We start from the raw sequence: 20,383 nt of genomic DNA, 5'->3' as shown, positions 1-20,383 counted from the left end.
TTATAGAATAGTAGCCAAAGAACAAAGTGGGCAGGGAGTGGTATGAACTTGAGGCAAAATTATTGCTAAAAATAATGTCACTGAAAAATAATCATGTCACTGTTCTCAGCCTCAGTTTCTCCATCTGGAAATCAGAGGGTGCATAATTGCTTATGAAGGCCCTTCCTAACTTGACTTTCTGTGAGACTGTAAAATTCCAGTGGTTTTATTTTTTTATTTTTATTTTTACTTTTAAAGATTTTATTTATTTGACAGAGAGAGACAGAAAGGGAACACAAGCAGGGGGAGTAGGAGAGGGAGAACCAGGCTGTGCTGAGCAGGGAGCCCAGCGTGGGGCTTGATCCCAGGACCCTGGGATCATGACCTAAGTTAAAGGCAGACACTTAACACTTGAGCCACCCAGGCGCCCCTCCAGTTTTAATAACCTGTGGCCTCTAACTGGGGGAAGCCCCTATTCAGGTAGAGGTGGGTGCTGCTGTCCAGCTCCTTTGAACAACTGAAACTCCCCTCCTAGCGGAGAATCCAGAATTTTTTTTTTTAAAGATTTTATTTATTTGAGAGAGAGAGAGAGAGCAAGAGGTGGGGGAGGGGGAGCACAGGGGGAGGGAGGGGAATAAGCAGACTCTGTGCTGAGCATGGAGTCCAAGAAGGGCGACTCCACCCCAGGACCTCTGTGATCATGGCCTGAGCTGAAACCAAGAGTCAGAGGCTCCACTGACTAAGCCCCCCAGGTGGCCCAAAAAGCCAGAAATTGAATCAAATGTTTGAAGCCCAAGATTATTTAACCTCATGCTTTTTTTTTTTTTATGCTAGATTGAAGAACTTGAAGGAGTGAAGATTCTTAGATTTTCTAGTCCTATTTTTTATGGCAACGTTGATGGTTTTAAAAAATGTATCAATTCCACAGTGAGTATTTTATCCCTAGAAATTTGGTTTCTAACCTCCTTTGAGACTTCCTTCATTCCATAGGTATTTATTGGCTCAAACTGGGCTAAGGTCCTACACCCTATTCCATCTGTATGGGGCTTTAAGAATTATAACATCCAAGTAATTTACAGTCTATTGGAGGATAGGAAAATACCAATAATACCGTATGTGTTAAAATCCAGGTAGCAATAACTATGGAAGACAAAAACAGCAGAGATGTCTCCAGGCGGAATTTGAGTTCCAAATAAGTAGTATACACAGTACATGTGAGGAAGTTTCCAGAAGGGAGCAATCCCTGTGAGTTGGATGGACCAGGCTGGGTGTGACAGTTGGGCAGAAGAGTGGTTATGTCAGGTGTTTGGGAACCCTGTGAGCTGAGAGTCCAAGGTATGTACACATCTTTGGGTTGGGAGGTATTTGCCCAGTTGGAATAAAGGGCAAAAAGTGTAAGTGAAATATGTCAGCAGGAAACTGTGGTCTTGAATGCCGTGCCAACTGTGGTCTTAAATGCTTAGCTCTGATGCTAAGTCTCCCTGAGTGGGGTCCAGAGCAAACTGGTTCACAGGAATGGTCCTCTGTGATTTTGCAATAACATAAAGGCTCTGTGAGGTCAAAGATATTCGTTAACATAGACTTAAAGCTAAAGAGGATTTTCTTCACTGTTTTTGGTTGTTTTTTTTTTTGTTGTTGTTGTTGTTCTGTTTTTACCAGCGTAGAGCCTTTAATATGAGACTGTCTTTCGTGAGTCTCCGGGTAGGTGGGGGAGGGTTGATGGGGCAACTGCCACCAGACCTTAGAATTTCTTTTTCAACAGGATGTCTCAAGGAATAATAGTACTTGAGAAACAACCTTCCCAGATAACAATTGCCATTAATGAGCATTAGGAACCAGAAATTTTAAGTAATTTGACATTTTTTCCCAAAGGTTGGATTTGATGCCATTAGAGTATATAATAAGAGGCTGAAAGCACTGAGGAAAATACAGAAACTCATCAAAAAAGGACAATTAAGAGCAACAAAGGTGAGGCGACATCTTTCTTTTCCCTGTTAAATTCTTTCCCTGCTCAGAGGAAAATGAAAGCAGTTAGATAGTTAAAATTAGATTTATTCCCTTTGGTACCCAGATATGTACAAGGAGACAGTAATGTTGTTCTTGTAGGCAAGAGGAAATGGGAGAGAATTTAAAAATCAGCAGACCTCTCTGGAAACACAGGGTTTGATTTTTTTTTTTCCCCATTGAGAAATAAACCTTACTTTTACCAAAGGGAACAAAATTAGTGCTAATTCAATGCCAGAAAATTGCTCACAGTAGAAGACAGTTAAGTTCATAAACTTTTAGATCTATTACCTTTTATTCAGAATCTCCTGCCTATGTATCTCTTGGCCAAGTTCCACAATCTTCCAGAAATCAAGAGTTTCCTGGCTGCTCTGCTCTTCCATTTTTCTTCCTAGGGAACATCACAGTTTGGACTGAGGTAAATCTCATTCCTTAAGAGTTCATCCCTTTGATGTTTTGCTTGCCAAGGAAAAGTGTATAGGACTTTTAAGTAATTGGAGTTGAATCTTTGAAAGATGTCTCCCAGTGTTTGGCACTGAAGCTGGCAGTATTTTCTTTGTTTAGAATGGCATTATAAGGGATGCTGGTTCATCGAATAATGCTTTTGAGCCTGATGAAGATATTGAAGATCCAGAAGACCTTGATATCCCAACCAAGGAAATAGAGATTCAAGTGGATTGGAACTCTGAGCTTCCAGTCAAAGTGAATGTTCCCAAAGTGCCAATCCATAGCCTCGTGCTTGACTGTGGAGCTGTGTCTTTCTTGGATGTTGTTGGAGTGAGATCCCTGCGAATGGTAAGGTTTTGGTGCTTTTGTTTATAGATCTGCTTTTGTTTATAAACCAGGTGTTGGGTAAGGGACACCTGGTCTTACAAAGGGACAATTGTTGGATCTGTAGTTTTTGTAGAGGAATGCTTTTGCAATAGAGTATAATATTTGAAAGCATGGGCTGTGAGGCCAGATGGGGGGCAGGGGAGTGGCGTTTGAATCCCGGGTCTACTACTTACTAGTGGTGTGACCATGGACAAGTCACTTAATCTATCTGTACCTCAGTTTCTTCATCTGCAGTATGGGGGTAATGATGGTACGTACTTCACAGGGTTTGTTATGAGGATTAAATAGGCATATATATATGTATATATTATATATGTAGTTTATTTTATTAGCTACATATATAATATATATTATATAGGTATTATGTATAAATAAAGAGGTAGTTTAGAAGAGTATCTTAGGAAATATATTTATTAAGTTTTCTTTTTCTTAGAGTACGTAGAAGATAGGATATTAGAAGGAGGAAAAATGGACAACTGTTTGTGTCAAGTGTTATGTTTTTATTTGTAACACAAACAACAGCAGGGTAAGGACCCCCAGAGAACATGGTAGGACTGGAAAAGCAGGTGTCATTAAGAGGTTAGAGCAGGAAGCAGGTCGGTTATCTAAGACATCAAAGCAAGAGTTGAGGAGCGTGCGGGACAGAAACTTTCATGGTGTCAGAAACCAGTTATGCAGGCTCAAGCAAATAATTGTGAAGTGCCTAATATTTGCCAAGTGCTTGCCAGGCACAAGAGAGACACGATAAAGCCACCGCAGTCCCTATCCTGGGGGGACAAAAAAGTCTAGAGGGGAAGGCAAACATTAAGCAAACATTTAACCAACTGTATGAAGTGCCCCCACACAGACTAACCAGTGTGTCAATGCGGCTAGATGTCAAATTTAGGTGAAGCTTCAGATAGGTGTTAAGAGGGTCGGGGTTAAAAACAGGTTCAAGGCACCGACAATCAGATGTAATAAATGGAAATGACCCTGGTAGGTGAAGGGGATTAAGAGTACACGTAATCACGATGAGCATTGGGTAATACATGGAACTGCTGAATCCCTACATTGTAACCCTGAGACTAATACAACACTGTAGTTAACTACACTGGAATTAAAATTTAAAAAATTTTTAAGTCTATTTAAAAAGTATGGCAATGACCCCTAGCTGGAGTTTAATCCTAACTGGAAGCTTAATCGGGGCTTCCTGGCTACCTGGGCAAGAGCAAGTGATGATTCCACGGGTGGGTCCTGGGCTGGTGAGGTAGAAAAGTGATTATTATATTCGGCAGAAGAGTTCAGGAATATGCTGGCAGGTTCTATTCCAGCTATTTTGGAAAACCTGGCTATTATAATAACCATTTGAGAACGGAAATGAAGACATAAATCTTGTTCTGCCTTGTGCATTTCACTCAGCTGCGGCTCAGATCCACTGTAGATTGTGTTAGTCCAAGGGTTTAATGAATTGCTTTTGGGGAGAGTCAGGACTTATTTAATGCCAGGATAGTTTCCACACCTAACCAGTGGTTCTTTCAAATGCTTTAAGGGCAATTATGAGATCTCCAAACATTATACTTGCATAGAGGTCTTGATTTTTCCCCCCAGAAATGTCACGTTCTATTTTATTATTGCCCATAGGTCTTGTGTCTTGTTTTTTGTTTTTAATTTTTACTAATTTGTATATTTTTATTGAAGCATAATTTTTAAAAAAGATTTTTTTTATTTATTTGACAGAGAGTGAAAGAGCACAAGTAGGCAAAGCAGCAGGCAGAGTCAGAGGAAGAAGCAGGCTCCCTGCTGAGCAGGGAGTGTGATGCAGGTCTTGATCCCAGGACCCTGGGATCATGACCTGAGCCAAAGGTAGATGCTTAGCTGACTGAGCCACCCAGGCAACTCTACTAAAGTATAATTAACAAACAATGTTATATTAGTTTTGGATTAACAATATAATGATTCAAAAATTCTATACATCACTCAGTCTCATCACAATAAGAGTACTTTTCATCTCCTTCACTGATTTCACCCATCCCCCAACCACTTCCTGTCTGGTAACCATCAGTTTGTTCTTCGTATTTAAGACTCGGGGGGTTAAAAAAAAAAAAAAAGACTCTCAGGTTTTTTGTTTTTGTTTGTCTCTTTTGTTTGTTCATTTGTTTTGTTTCTTAAATTCCACATGTGAGTGAAATCATATGGTATGTCTTTCTGTGACTTATTTCACTTAGCATTATGAGTGACGTTGAGTATCTTTTCATGTGTCTGTTGGTCCATCATGTTGTTGCAAATGGCAAGATCTCATTATTTTTCATGGCTCAGTAATATTGGTGTGTGTTTGTGTGTGTGTGTGTGTGTGTGTGTATACACCACTTCTTTACCCATTCATTCTTTACCCATTCATCTATGGTTGGACGCTTGGGTTGCTTCCACATCTTGGCTATTTTAAGTAATGCTACAATAAACAGAGGGATGCATATATCTTTTTGAATTAGTGTTTTCATTTTCTTTGAGTGAATAAATACCCAGTAGTGGAATTACTGGATCATATGTTACTTCTTTTTAAAATTATTTTAGGAAGGTCCATACTGTTTTCCTCAGGACCTCCACCAATTTACATTCCCATCAATAGTGCACAAGGGTTGCTTTTTCTCCACATTTTTGCCAACTCTTGTTACTTCTTGTCTTTTTTGATACCAGCCATTCTGACAAGGTGATACCTCCTTGTGGTTTTGATTTGCTTTACCATGATGAGTGATGTTGAGCATCTTTTCATGTGTCTGTTGGCCATTTATAGGTCTTCTAGGGAAGGTGTCTATTCAGGTCCTTCGTCCTTTAATGAGATTATTTGGGGTATGGGGGTGTTGAATTCTATAAACTATATATTTTGGGTATTAACACCTTATTGGATATATAATTTGTGACTATGTTCTCCCTTTCAGTAGGTTGCTGGGTTTGGGTTTTGTTTTTTTTACGGTTTTTGTTTTGTTGATAGTTTCCCTTGCTGTGCAAAAGCTTTTTATTTTAAGAAAGTCCTAATAGTTACATTTTGCTTTTGTTTCCCTCGCCTGAGGAGCCATATTTAGAAAAATATTTCGATGGCTGATGTGAAAGAAATTACTGCCTATATTTTCTTCTAGGATTTTTGCGGTTTCAGGTGCCACATTTAGGCTCTTAATCCATTTTGAGTTTATTTTTGTGTTATGATATAAAAAAGTGGCCCACTTGCATTCTTTTGCATGTAGCCATCCAGTCTTCCCAACACCATTTGTTTGAGAAACTATCTTTTCCCCATTGTGTATTCTTGCCTCTTTCATCATAGGCTAATTGACCATATAAGTGTGGGTTTATTTCTGGGCTCTCTATCCTGTTCCATTGATCAATATGTCTGTTTTTGTGCCTATATCAGACTGTTTTGATTACTAGAGCTTTGTGGTGAATCCCAAAACCTGGGGTTGTGATACCTCCAGCTTTGTTCTTATTTCTCAAAATTGCTTTGGCTGTATCTAGATTTTTTTTCATTAAATTTTAAATTTTGAGATAACTGTAGATTCACATGGAGTTGTAAGAAATAAAACAGAGAGAGCCTATGTACCCCTCACCCAGTTTCTCCCCACAGTAACGTTTTGCAATACTAGAGTGCAGAAATCACAATCAGGACATTGACAATGACAGAGTCAAAATACAGAGGACTTTTTAGGTCAGTTTTTGCATTTGGCATCCAGTGGCCACATATCCATGCTTACATGTCTTCTACTCAAAGATACAAACACATACTCTTGTTTCCAATCCACAGGGGCTGTGTTAGGAAGCTTCCTGTATTTTCTTCCCTTTCTTCCACAAATACCGGTGAAGCCTCTCTGTGCTATCCAGATGGCAACATCTGCTGCCGTCTCTGGAGACATGGTCTTCTCATCCTGCCATCATTGTAAATCGAAAACCTCTGTGGTTTTCCAAGAATGAACTTTTCTCCAATAATCCACTTTCTTTTTTTTTTTAATTTTTAGTTTTTAAAAAAATATTTTATTTATTTATTTGGAGAGACGGAGATCACAAGTAGGCAGAGAGTCAGGCAGAGAGAGAGAGAGAGGAAGAAGCAAGCTCCCTGCTGAGCAGAAAGCCTGATGAGGGGCTCCATCCCAGGACCCTGGGATCATGACCTGAGCTGAAGGCAAAAGCTTTAACCCACAGAGCCACCCAGGTGCCCCTAATAGTCCACTTTCCTCGATGTCCTGGTTAACCATGAAAGTGTTCACATTTCTCCTGAGCGGGTAATGGAATGCTCCGTAACTGCGGACAGATAAAGTCATTCGCTGTTACAATTTTTTTGTTTGTTTGTTTTTAGATTGTCAAAGAATTTCACAGAATTGATGTAAATGTGTACTTTGCATCGCTTCAAGGTAAGTGCATATACAAATATATCTGCCTCTAAGACTTTCTCCTAAGCTTTTTCCTCTGCCTTGGAATGTGGGTACACAAATCAGCCTTTTTTTAAAACTATGGTTTATTAGGGTAAGAAATGTCTAAGTATAAAAGTTGCCATTTTAGTCACACTGATGTTTACAATTAAGTCAGCGGCATTAAGTAGAGTCACAGTGTCGTGCAACCATCACGACGATCGATTTCCAGAATTTTTCAGTGCCGCAAACAGAAACTCTACTCGTTATGCAATCTCTCTGGGTTATTTTTTGAATCTGCAAAGATGTTATTTCCTATTTGTTCAGTAAAGCTAGTAAGCCATCTGAAAGTATGTTCTGACAGCAGTGCGGGGTCAGTGGGGGAAATTTACCACGGGGATGACATAGATCCCTTAAAAGTAGAGGATCCTCCAGGGTCTGAGTCTTTGTCTATCCGTGCACCAGTGTATGTATATAGAAACATGCTACGGCTTAGGCTGAGTTCCCTAGAAGCAGGCCCTGAGATAAGGATTCTTGCGCAAGTGATTGAGAGTGTACATGAGAAATTCGTGAGGGGCTGATGGAAGAGGATAGGACAAGGGAAGAGGCTGGACGAAGACATGGTTTTAGAGGTCTGCCTGAGCCTGATGTCATAGGGGGCACCCAGAAGGAAGAACATCACGGGGATATCCTTCCTGAGGCAAGCAGGCCAGCCTTTTTATCCCCGTATCAGTCCGTCAGGGGCTCTGCGCCCCAAGGTTGGGGTTTAGACTGGTGGCCAAGGAAAGTTCTTCAGAGAAGGGCATAGCCGGGAGCCATTAGCAGCCAGGCTTCTGGCAGCCCGAGGGTGGTGCCCTGGCAAAAACAAGGTGGTCAGGAGCCAAGTCTGCCCACTCCAGCCAGTTAGGGTATAACCATTCCATGTGCTTCTGGAAAAGAAGTTCAGTCAGCTGAGAGCAGGGTCACATTTTGAAAATGAGGGAAAAAAAAAATAAGGAGGAGCTGACAAAAGTTAGTATTGGCTGATGTTAAAAACGTGCTTTCCTAGAGACTGAACATTATTTCCTTCTTTTGAAGATCATGTGATAGAAAAACTGGAGAAGTGTGGTTTCTTTAATGATAATATTAGAAAGGACATATTCTTTTTGACCGTCCATGATGCTGTCCTCCATCTACAGAACCAGGTTAAATCTCGAGAAGTTCAAGATTCCATTTTAGAAACGGTAAATAAACATTTAACCTTTCTACATAGGTATCTTTCCTAAACTTCGATGGTTTCTGTGAAGAGAAAAAATTCCACAAATCTTGGTTTGAATCCCAGTCTAGTAGGATTTGGAGCCACCTGCTTAACTTCCCAGAGCCTCACTTTTTTCATTATTAAAATGGGAGTAAAAATGTTGACCTTACTGGGTGGGTAGGACAACTAAATACGATAGTTTATAGGAAAGCACCTGGTGGTACCAGATACATATCCGTTTAACAATGTGCAGGTTTACTAATAAAAGTAGACATTAGCTAAATGATGCCTTTTTAGAATGTAGGTGGTGAATCTTGGATTTTCTGTGATTTATGTATACAAATGCACAACTGTGTATACAATTTAAATTTTCAGCCAGCTGGAAAATCTCGATGGTAAATGTCTTTAAATAGGATCCATTAGGTCACGAGTGATCTTTGAAAAAGGAAAAAAAGAAAAGTCATGAATCAGCTCAGAGTTAATTATTTCCAACAAAATAGAATAGACCCTGGTTTTCCAGGAGCCTCCCTATTTTTGTCAACTCTTCTGATATCCCCAGAAAGCCAAGCATTCCAGCTTGGGTCATTGGACAGGTCAGTGGGCTGGGTCATTGGGCCTAGGCCAAGAAACTCTTCTTTCATGGACCCTCTGACCGTGAACTTGGGCAACTAAAACAAATACTTATAAAATAACAATAGTAGTAATTACTTCGGTGACACGGTGTACTGTATCTTCAGTTGGTTACTTCTTTTTAAAAATAGGATGAGTAGATTTTTATTGTAGGTTGGAAGCTGATCTTTGAAGTAAAATTAATCTAGAAAACAATAGTGCATTATTCTTTTCAGCTCTTGCTAGTGGAGAGACCACTTAATGCTGCTGGGGGATATATTAACACTAAATATCAAGGTGTGGATCTGAAATACATAAAAGAAAAAAAAAGTAGTAAAACCACAAATCTCAAAAGAAAAAAAAGAAGAAGAGAAGAAAGCCAGCAAGCTACATGCAAGAGGCTGATCTTTGAAAACTCAAACCTTTTTCTATTTTCTAACTTAAAATTCTCTAACCCATAGGTAACAACAACAAAGCAGGATCATACAAAGCATAAAAAAAAAAAAAAAACCCGGGGCGCCTGGGTGGCTCAGTGGGTTAAGCCGCTGCCTTCGGCTCGGGTCATGATCTCAGGGTCCTGGGATCGAGTCCCGCATCGGGCTCTCTGCTCAGCGGGGAGCCTGCTTCCTCCTCTCTCTCTCTGCCTGCCTCTCTGCCTACTTGTGATCTCTCTCTGTCAAATAAATAAATAAAATCTTAAAAAAAGACAAACCCTCACATTAAAACTATTTAGAAGTGAGGTGTCAAATTCTTTCTCAGCATGAAATTGTTGTTTTGTTATTTGTTTTTACTCTATTTCTGATTCAAGCTCTCAGGCCAGGAATGCCGCAGAAACAGCTAAACCACGAGTGCCCCTTCCAGGGCTAGACTCTGTCTTTTGGCATCATGGAGGCCTAGTCCGCCATCAGTGCGTGGCTGGGATGGCTTTTTCTGGTCCCAAACAAGTGTTAGCCTGAGTATCACTGAGGGCTTATAACATACAACATAACATATAACATACACTTATACAGGCTTATAACATATAAGTGTATGTTATACACTTATATGTATATGTTATAACATAGCATATAACTTAAAACATACATACATACACTGGTTCACGAAGTAGAGGGTTGAGCAGTGCCGACGACTGGTCACACCAGGAACTTACACTTTTATGTGCCCTCACTGTCTAGCACAAAGCCTTATACCCAGTAGGTGGATAGCACATTGACAATAAATCTGGCCTTTGGTTCTTTCCTTTCCTTCAGGAAATGTAATGTGTGGGTATTGTGGATGCAGTGATGGGACCCTCTCCCTGTGACCATCACAAGGCTTATCCCAGGATAGCCTCAAGCCATGGTTCTACCTGCCCCCTGACTTTTACGTCATGGCCATCTGCACAGGGACTTAAGAAGTCTTTAATGCATTTCCACCCAAGCAAAGAGAATTGGATTATTTATTTCTGAAATGAAAAGTCGCTCAAAAGCACTTCGAAACAACACCCTTGCCTTGATACACATCTGGAATTGCTTTAGAAATACCCTTCATACGTCAACCAAGGCCCAGATTGTTATTGATTTCCTCTGTGTGGAAGATTAAATTGCATGCTACTGCTAAAAAGCAGAACTTTCCTGAACAGTCAACCAGAGAGTGGTCCGCACAGTCTGGCTTCCACTGGCAATAAAATTAATTTCCATCCAATTCAGCTGGGAGCGGCTTATTGTCATCGGTCACAAGCCCTTCACTGGGCACTCACTGCATGCTCAATGGGGTACTAAGTGCTCTCAGCTCAGCTGCTGAAGGAGAAACACAATTGACGGCTGAGTCATTTAGGCAGACAGGGTGACTCGCTAAGCGGTGCACACTTCAGAGGCTGGGGAAGAGAGATGAGAAGGAGGCGAGACAATGGCCGTTCATGACAGCTCATGACTTGACATGTTCACAATTGAATGTGGAAAAAGTAGTACGAGGAAGAATCCTGAGGTGGGAAATGTAAAAGAACAGGAAAGCTGAAAAGGATTTCGCAGTGTGGAGATTAGAGATGAGAAGCACCAGCAAAGCTTCAGATAATTTTCAGGGGAGTATCAGGGTGGGCTGATGTCATTATCGTTCCAATAAATATTCTCTGTTCTCTTGGTCAAGATCACTCTCATGCAAGACTGTAAAGATCCTCTTGAATTAATGGAAGCAGAGCTGATTGAAGAAGAACTTGATGTCCAGGATGAGGTATGATCATTATTTCCTTTCCGAGAAAATAATGTGGATTGAACCTTGACTGGATAGAATAATACAAATAGTGTCTGTGTCTGAATAAAACCATTCAGGGAAAATGACTTTGAAAAAGATACTAAAAGGATGGCTTCACAGAAAGGGGAAAGTGGAAAACAAGACCTGTCCCTTAAAGACGTTAAGTACCTAGGGGACATTTTGGCCCAGACATATAGGTAGGTACGTTCAGTGATTGGAAGCAGCCAATATACTGGTCCTGACTTTATACTTAAGCCTCTGTATATGTCTTCTTCCTGCCCCACCTCAGGGAAGTGGGCAGGGGGAAAGATGGCTTGAGGGAATTTCTAACCGGGGAGTTTTATAAACTTCAGGAGAAGTTTGTGAGGGACAGGAACCTCACAGAACTTTCTTCACCTGACTGATAATGGTAAACAAGACACACCCTCCAACTGAAACTGATTCCATGTATTTTTTTGAAATATTTTATTTATTTATTTGAGAGGGAGAGAGAGAGAGAGATCGTGATAGAGATAGTGAGAGTGAGAGACAATAGGAGCAGGAAGGAGAGGGAGAAGCAGGCTCCCTGCTGAGCAGGGCTTGATCCCAGGACCCTGAGATCAGGACCTGAGCTGAAGACAGACACTTAACCCACTGAGCCACCCAGGTGCCCCACAATTCCATGTATTTCTGATGCTCTTGGGACATCAGACTCTTTCTAGGAACCTTGACCTAAAAATAGTATCTGACTGACCTTTGTGGCTCCACCACCAATTAAAGTGGGACCAACAAAGGAAGATCCAGGAATTTTAAAGTTGAAAGATGTCTTGGAATAAGACATCCACATTCTAGCCCCTACAGATGTTCACTCAGCTTGTAAGTGAACATTTCCAGATATTGGCAAATGGTAGCTTTTCAAGGGAGTTTGTCACGTGATTGGATGTCGCCAAGTGCTAGTTTTGCTTCCAAAACTAGATGCAGCCTTTCTTTAATAACCACTCAGTGGACTGAGATCCGCCTTCACAGCAACACAAGCCCTCCTACCGCCCAGCCCTTACGTATTTGAGAGAAGCTCTCATGGGTCCACCAGACTCCACTCTGGGCGAGATTCCTCCTGTTCCCTTTCTGGTACTCCTCACGGGCACACAATTTGTCAGTGCTTCTCTGTCAAGAACAGGACACAAAATCCCAGGTGGAGTCAGGTCAGTGAGGTGAGTACACAGCCACGACCGACCTTGATCTTGTCGAGACACATCTGTTCCTGCGACTTTAAAATGTGTTTATTTTCATTGCAGCCACATCACAATCTTGGCTTCTTTTTTTCTCTTTTTCTGTTTTTTAAAGATTTATTTATTTGTGAGAGAGAGAGAGAGAGAGAGAGGGAAAGAGAGAGTGAGTGGGGGAGGGGTAAAGGGAGAGGGCACGACTCTCAAGCAGACTCTTGCTGACCCTGGAGCCCAGTTCGGGGCGCTTGATCTCATAACCTTGAGTACATGAACTGAGCTGATGTCAAGAGTTGAATGGTTAACGACTGAGCCATTCAGTCGCCCCTCAAAACCTTGACTTCTGTTGAGCAGGGACCAACTAAAAACTTGGGCATTTTATATAAACTATGGCCCAGGTAGGCTCCCCATTTATATTTATGTAATTGGCTTTCTACCCTAATGCGGGGTTATGCATATGTTTGCTAGATTACATCTTGTTAGTTCTAATTTATTGATGTAGTTTCAAATCCTGAACTCATCACCCAGCATATTAACAACGCATCTACTTGCTATCATATACAAATCTGATCAGTGTGCCTTCTCTCCCTTACTCCAGAGCTCGATAAAAGATGTTGAGAAGAATAATATTCAAACCCCTATGGTAAAATCAGGCAGTGTGGATGACAGGCAAAGATTTTTGTGGGGGAAATACATTGCTAGGGTGAAAATCAGAGGTCCTGTGTCCTTAGTCCACCAGCTTAGTGAGTCTTAGCTGAGTAAGAACTCATCACATTGGAACTTAAGGGGACGCCTGGGTGATTCGGTTAAGCATTTGCCTTTGGCTCAGCTCATGATCCCAGGGTGCGGGATTGAGCCCCACATTGGGCTCCCTTCTCTGTGGGAAGCCTGCTTTTTCTCTCTGCCTGCCATTCCCTCTGCTTGTGCTCTCTTTCTCTCTGGCAAATACATAAATAAAACCTTTTTTTAAAAAAAAAAAAAAAACTGGAACTTGGGGTGCCTGGGTGGCTCAGTGGGTTAAGCCTCTGCCTTCGGCTCAGGTCATGGTCTCAGGGTCCTGGGATCGAGCCTTGCATCGGGCTCTCTGCTCAGCAGGGAGCCTGCTTCCCTTCCTCTCTCTTTCTCTGCCTGCCTCTCTGCCTACTTGTGATATGTCTGTCAAATAAATCAATAAAATCTTTAAAAAACAAAAAAACCCAAAAAACAAAAAACAAAACAAAACTGGAACTTAATGGGTGCCTGGGTGGCTCAGTTGGTTAAGTGACTGCCTTTGGCTCATGATTCCAGAGTCCTGGGATCGAGGCCCCGCATCGGGCTCCTAGGTCCGCGGGGAGTCTGCTTTTTCTTCTGACCTTCTCCCCTCTCAGCTCTCTCTCTCTCAAATAAATAAATAAAATCTTTTAAAAAAATGGAACTTAAGAAGTTCCACATTACAGAAGTATTTTCTGATTGCCACATAAACTAATGGCATCATTATCCAACTAACAGATAAGAGGGTCATTCAGGTAGGGTTTCTGTGGGTAGCAAAGGAGTAGTAGTAGAGTGGAGTGGTTTTGAGGGGTATGAGCTGTATTTCTTTTTTTTTAATTTTCTTATTATTTAAATTCGATTAGCCAACATAGACTACATCATTAGTACCTGACATAGAGGGTATGAGCTTTAGAACAAGACAGACGTGTGTCCACCCCAAATCTACTACCTACTGGCTGGGTAGCCTGGGGAAGATAACTGACCATGTCTTCATTTCAGTTTCTTCACATGAAATGGAAATAGTAATACTTCATAGAGTTGTGGAAATTAAAGGACGCATGTGAAAGAATAATAGTGTCTTATACATAGTAAGTGCTTGATCAATAGTACATCTCACTTTTAAATAAATCTAAGAACAATGTGGTACAAAATAAAGTTTTTACCCTATACACACCTAAGATGAGCAAATGTGAGTAACCCAGACTATCAAATCATATTTGTAAAAAACAAAGAGCACGTAGACTCAAGGAGAATTCGGTTGTATGAACGCTTTGTTTCCCCTTCATTTCCGCAGGCTATGCGTAGTCTTGCTTCCTGAAAGCGGGCTCAGGAGGTTGCTATAAGCAAGAACTGCAAGGCAGAATCCACCTACCGATGTCATTCTATGCAAACATTTTCTGCATTGACTATTTCTTTGGACTTGAAACACTCATTCTCTTCCCATTCGATTTTTAAAATGCTTTGATTTTTTTTTTTAACCTCTTAGTCAATGAAAGAGAACCACTAAGAATTTTTTGGAAAGGCTTTACTTATAAAATAGATAGCCTACCTCTAAAATATGCAAAATGGTGAGGAGAATTATCCAGGTGATTTAGTCTTGTCCAGATCTGCTGATGTGATGATGCTGTTGTTCCCCTGTCCACCCAACAGATTTGCTAACAGTGTTCTTGTGGGTACTGGAGTACCTCTGTTAGTTGGGATAAGTGTGCCCTAACAGCCTCTGTGGGCAGGTGAATCAGGAAGGATTGTCATAAAGAGAAATCCATTTCTCACTGAACTGGATACCCAAGAGTGGCACTGGTCACAGTGTAGGGTCACACTGAATAACTGCAGAAATTTAATTAACACATTTATCAATCAAAGTCTTCAAAAATCACTTTTAGTAAATGCATAAGCCAAGTTTTTCAAATGCAAACTTAGTACTTAATAATCAATGTGATTATATGTGACCAGATATGTAAACAGAGCTCAAAATTTTAAAAAAAAAGGTTCACTTAAAAACTATAGAGCCAGGCTGATCTGTTTTACAAACACTGATCCAGAGAAGCAAAGCAATAAAATTATTGTGGTTGGTAGAAGTCATTTTTTGGTATGATAATAGTCATGGATCACAATTAAGATCAAATAAAATATATGACAGATTGTCTCCAGCTTAAAAATGTAGATTTAATTTAGTTTGTAGGAATGATCATCATGTACAGGTATAAAGAGGTATGGCCTATTTAAAATCTAATGCAAAAATTGTGTTATTTTGAACAAAAAAATTTTGATATGTTTATAAGACTGAGTTCATATTTTTGTCTAAAACTTAAGCAGCGTGTACAGTGATCTGTAACAGAATTCTGACTACCTTTCCCCCCAAAAATTTAAGAAGTGAACATCTTATATATAAGTCTATGTTTAAAATGAGTTTTTTTTTTTAAGACAGAACATTCTAAATGAACTTAATATCAAAAGACAAAATGTTGGTTTGGAATATACACATTGAAAATATATAGGTCTTTAAAAATCCTATTTTAAACCGGAACATTTTGTATCTTTTATTTTTACGTAATCTTTTCTGAGTGCCAATGGTTTTCTAGGTATTATATATAATATATAGACTTTAGTCCTGAGGACTATTACCATATATCACACTGCAGTGAATGAAGTTGTACTTGATTTCTAGGGAGAAAGAAATATGCAGGTCCCCAACTAAGACACTGTTTTGCCTGGTTGAGATTTGTAATGTACCTTTGGCACAAAGGTGTGAAATTCCCAAATGTGTTCAGCTATCCAAAGGCATCATGTCTTATCTCTGTGTTTCTTAAATACGATCAGAAACAAGTTATCTACTTCTGAAGGATTATTATCAGTGGTCATATCAAACTGGTTCACTAAAACATCACTGTCATTTCCCCTTACCCAAATCATTCTGCATACTGGAACTGGAGTGAGTTGCAGTGGATTGCAATGCAACAATATTCTTTCACTCATGGGTTGTACTATCCTTTGCTGATATAGAACAGATATCTCCCCTGTTGGGAACAGCCTAAACAGGATTATGATATTATCCCATTTCCACATCAATACCTGCCTGTAATAGTGACACATCTTCTAAGAGTGAATAGAACAGTCTTGCAGAAAATGGATGAATACCTCTGTTTAATAGAGGAAATGTGCACTGCCCTTTTTTTTAATTAGTTGAAGGAAATACCAAAGTTCTATTTTACAATAAGGCTAGAGTCTTGTAAAATCTTGGGTCCACTTGTGGCTATTACAAGAACACAGTCTGACTTGTTTCCCAAGCACACTCTAGGAATACTGCCTTCTCTGTGCATTTTGTGAATAGTAACCGTACTTTTAAATCTGTATTGTTAATGGAAATTTTACTTGAAATTAAAGTTGTCTTCTGTTATGTTTTTAACCTATAGAATAAGATTCCAGTGTTGTATATGAATTTCAATAACAAATGAAAAAAATCAAACATGTATATTTGGAAATATTTGCACATATTTTTTATTAAATGTAAAGTAGCCTTTCAGACTACTCTGATGTGTCCTTTCTGAACAAGACTATTAAATATAATAAAAAAGCTACATTTTCAGTTTGCCATTGCTCTCATCAGCCATCATTTTGCTGTATTCTTTATAGCTCCACTTCTGGGGTGCCTGGGTGGCTCAGTTGGTTAAGCGACTGCCTTTGGCTCAGGTCATGATCCTGGAGTCCCATGGGGAGTCTGCTTCTCCCTCTGACCTTCTTCCCTCTCATGCTCTCTCTCTCTCAAATAAAAATAAATAAAACTTTAAAATATAGCTCCACTTCTATTTGTGCGCAATGTCTTTTTATAAAGGCTTTTCAATGTAATAACAATGTTACGAATAATCTTAGTTATGCTTTTTTTTAAGATTTTATTTTTTGAGAGAGAGAGAATAAAAAGGGGGTAGGGGCAGAGAGAAGCAGACTTACTGCTGAGCAGGGAGCTCGATGCAGGACCCAGGTATCATGACCTGAGCCGAAGGCAGATGCTTAATTGACTGAGCCACCCAGGAGCCCCAATCTCAGTTAATTCTTATAATTCTTACCCAAGTATTTCCAGTTTATTTTGTGCAATGATTTTCATTAATTTAAGCAAAATCTTAAAAATATTTTATTCATTTATTTCAGAGAGAGAGAGAGAGAGAGGGAGAAATCACAAGCAGGTGGGGGGAGGTGCAGAGAGAGGGAGAAGCAGACTCCACACTGAGCAGGAAACCTGATGTGGGGCTCAATCCCAGGATCCTGAGATCATGACCTGAGCTGAAGTCAGTAGCTTAATGGACTGAGCCACCCAGGTGTCCTTTAAGCAAACTTATCACACCGGTACAACATATGTACATATCAAAAGAATACAAAGTATAGTGTACTGCTTGAGGAATTTCCACAAAACAAGGATACCAGGATAGCCAGCAGCCAGGTCAATAAGCAGAACATAACCAGCAACCCAGAAGCCCTCTCAAGCTCTCTACTGGTAACTACTAACATCTGTGTGATGTCTAAATGTGGTGGCTGTCTGGTTGGATGTGGACCCCCCCCAAACTGGAGCAAGAATCAGGTGGAACTGATGGCATGGGAAGTTGAAAAAATTCACTTGAGGAAGAAAAAAGGAGACAAGTTTATTGAATATGCCCCAAGGGAGTGGCAGGCAGGAGAGCAGAGGAAAGCTTTCTGCCATGAGGCAGTGTGTGGGGGCAGTTTTTAAAGGGGGAAGGGAAGGAGGTATGGCAACATATCGAATCTTCCCTTTTTTGGTAACTGCCTACTTGTAGGTAGCCCATTGGTCAGTTAGGGTCTACGGATGTTCTGAGGTTGGTCGCTCGATGGGCCTGCCTGGATTCAGTCAGGGGGTCACTGTGGGCCTTTTCTACGGTCCATCACTCAAGCCCGTTTTTTTGGACTTCAAATAAAAGGAATCAAAGAATATCATTTCTCCCCCCACTTTGTGTCTCGCTCCACTCAACATTACAGTCGTGAGATCCACGTTCCTGCATGCAGCAATCATCCGTTCTCGGCTGGAACGCATCTGTTGTCTGGACTTACGACCACTTCCTTATCCATCCTACCGATCGTGTACACTTGTGTGTGCATCTTTTGGCTTTCGTGAATAGTGCTGCCACAAACATTCTCATTGTTGTTGTTTTTCAGTGAACATAGGCACAATTTGGTGAAGTATGCACCTGGGGTTGGATTCGCTGGGTCGTGCACACGTTCTGCTTCAGCAGACCCTGTGCCAGACATCTAGTATCCACAGCTGACTGTTTTCCAGAATATTGCGCCAATTTATACTTCCTTCAGCTGTGAAGTTAGAGTTCTGGTTGCTACACATTTTTGTCAACACTTGATTTGTGTCTCTTCTCCATTTGAACCATTTTTTTTTTTAAGATTTATTTTTTGAGAGAGAAAAAGCATGAGTGGGGGAGGGGCAGAGAGAGAAAGAGGTAGAGAGAGACTCCTCAAGCAGACTCCCTGCTGAGCGCAGAGCCCCATGAGGGCCTCAATCCTGGACTTTGAGATCATGACCTTAGCCGAAAATCAAGAGGATGCTTAACCAACTGAGCCACTCAGGTGCCCCTCCATTTGAGCCATTCTTGTGGGGTGTGCAGTAGTATCATACTGTGGTTTTAACTTGCCTGTGCTAATCACTAAAGAAGTTAAGTGTCTCCTCAGATGTTTATTATTATTTAAATATCCCCTTTGGGGAATTGTCTGCCCAAGCCCTTTGCCAATTTTTCTTTTTGTCATCTACTTTTCTTTAATGGCCTCATAAGAGTTTATATGGTAAGGATACAAATCCCTTGTTGTGTATGGGCCAAGGGTAAGCTGTCCCAAAATGGTCCACTTTGGCATGAAGATTATTTTTGAGTTAAAAGCAATTAAAACCCAGCAGATTCAGGAAAAGCTCCTTACCTCCCCCACAACTGCCTAAAACAATTTAGACAGAAGACCTACTCCAGGAAGAGAGCTATCACCATAGATAACTATATTATATGAACTAGGTACGGTAGACAAGGAGAGACCTAGCAAGGCCTATTTGATCAAAGTCCTCTGTGTCCCATTGTTTCTCAGTGACCCTGCAAACATTTAACGATCATTTATTCTTTCTCATCTTCCTGTCAATTGCATTCCATCCCTTTGAGGTGCCAGACTCCTACCCCCTTCTCCTTAGTTGAATGACATACGTACCTCTTTTCACCTGTCTTTGGAATCTCTGCATCTGTTTGGATTCCCTATATGTAGGAAATTAAATTAAATTTTCTTCTGTTAAGCTGTCTTTAATCAAGTTGATTACTAGTCCAGCTAGAAGGATCTTGAAGGGCGGAGAAAATTTGTTCTCCCCAGCAGGTAGAAATATGTATTACAAATACATTATTCTATTTAATGGGAGAAAAAAGAGCAAAGCTTGGCCTTTGCTGCAGCTCCCAGTCTCCAGGCAGGATTCCTGAAGCACACAGATTGTAACACTCCTACAGTTCCCTCAAGGACTCTCTTTAATGTTTTATCACTGTAGCTTTGCTCTGGTGTTATAGCCCTCTGATAATCATGAATATCTCCCACCCCAGGATATAAATTAGCAATCATCCTTGAAACATATGACTCACTGATACACATCTGAAGGGTCTCATGGCTAGTGTCTTACTAGACAGTAGTAAATAATTTTATCTTAACAGCAGCTAGCCCCTCAAGGTTCTGGAAGACTTGCTTCCAAATTCCTTAGAGACTTATGCTATTCCCAACCCCCAGTAACCAATTGTCATTCCTCACAATCCCAGGGCAGCTCTTTCTACTCACCAGCCCTGTTTCTGTGCTGTAAGAAAAGTCCCTTTTTGCACTGGAAACATCTCGAGATTTCTTTCTTGACCACTTGCTGGCAGTCCCACATCATATTCTGTGGATTGCCTTTTCACATTTAATTGTGCCTTTCTAATTTTAATGTAGTTCAATATATTATTTTTCTCCTTAATGGTTAGTTTTTTTTTGGGGGGGGGTGTATATAGTTTAAGGAATCTTTCCCAAAGATAAGGAAAATATTTTCCTATGTTTTCTAATAGAAATTTTATTTCTCACATTTAGACACATTTCTGGAGCTGATTTTTGGTATATGGTGTGAGGCAAGGAGTGAAGAGTGCCGGGTGCATAGTAGGTGATTAACA

General features: G+C 40.5%; 1 protein-coding gene across 2 annotated transcripts in view; it reads left to right on the top strand.

Annotated features, from left to right (window-relative positions):
- The window catches only part of SLC26A4 (solute carrier family 26 member 4), a 51,761-nt gene extending 34,969 nt beyond the window's left edge, over positions 1-16,792 (top strand). Inside the window, exons 15-21 of one of the 2 annotated variants that reach the window (XM_044245808.1) lie at positions 814-906; positions 1,852-1,947; positions 2,548-2,778; positions 7,136-7,190; positions 8,265-8,410; positions 11,158-11,241; positions 14,509-16,792. In XM_044245808.1, coding sequence (XP_044101743.1) covers positions 814-906; positions 1,852-1,947; positions 2,548-2,778; positions 7,136-7,190; positions 8,265-8,410; positions 11,158-11,241; positions 14,509-14,532 — 729 coding nt within the window. In that variant the 3' untranslated portion in view covers positions 14,533-16,792. Of the gene's footprint in view, positions 1-813; positions 907-1,851; positions 1,948-2,285; positions 2,402-2,547; positions 2,779-7,135; positions 7,191-8,264; positions 8,411-11,157; positions 11,242-14,508 lie in introns of those variants that run through there. The other variant, XM_044245809.1, reaches the window with a different exon arrangement.
- Positions 16,793-20,383: the final 3,591 nt, after the last annotated feature.

This window comes from Neovison vison, chromosome 4 (assembly GCF_020171115.1).
Source record: "Neovison vison isolate M4711 chromosome 4, ASM_NN_V1, whole genome shotgun sequence".
Lineage (NCBI taxonomy): Eukaryota > Metazoa > Chordata > Mammalia > Carnivora > Mustelidae > Neogale > Neogale vison.
Note: the sequence above shows the minus strand (reverse complement) of the source record. Positions and strands in the feature narration are given on the sequence as shown.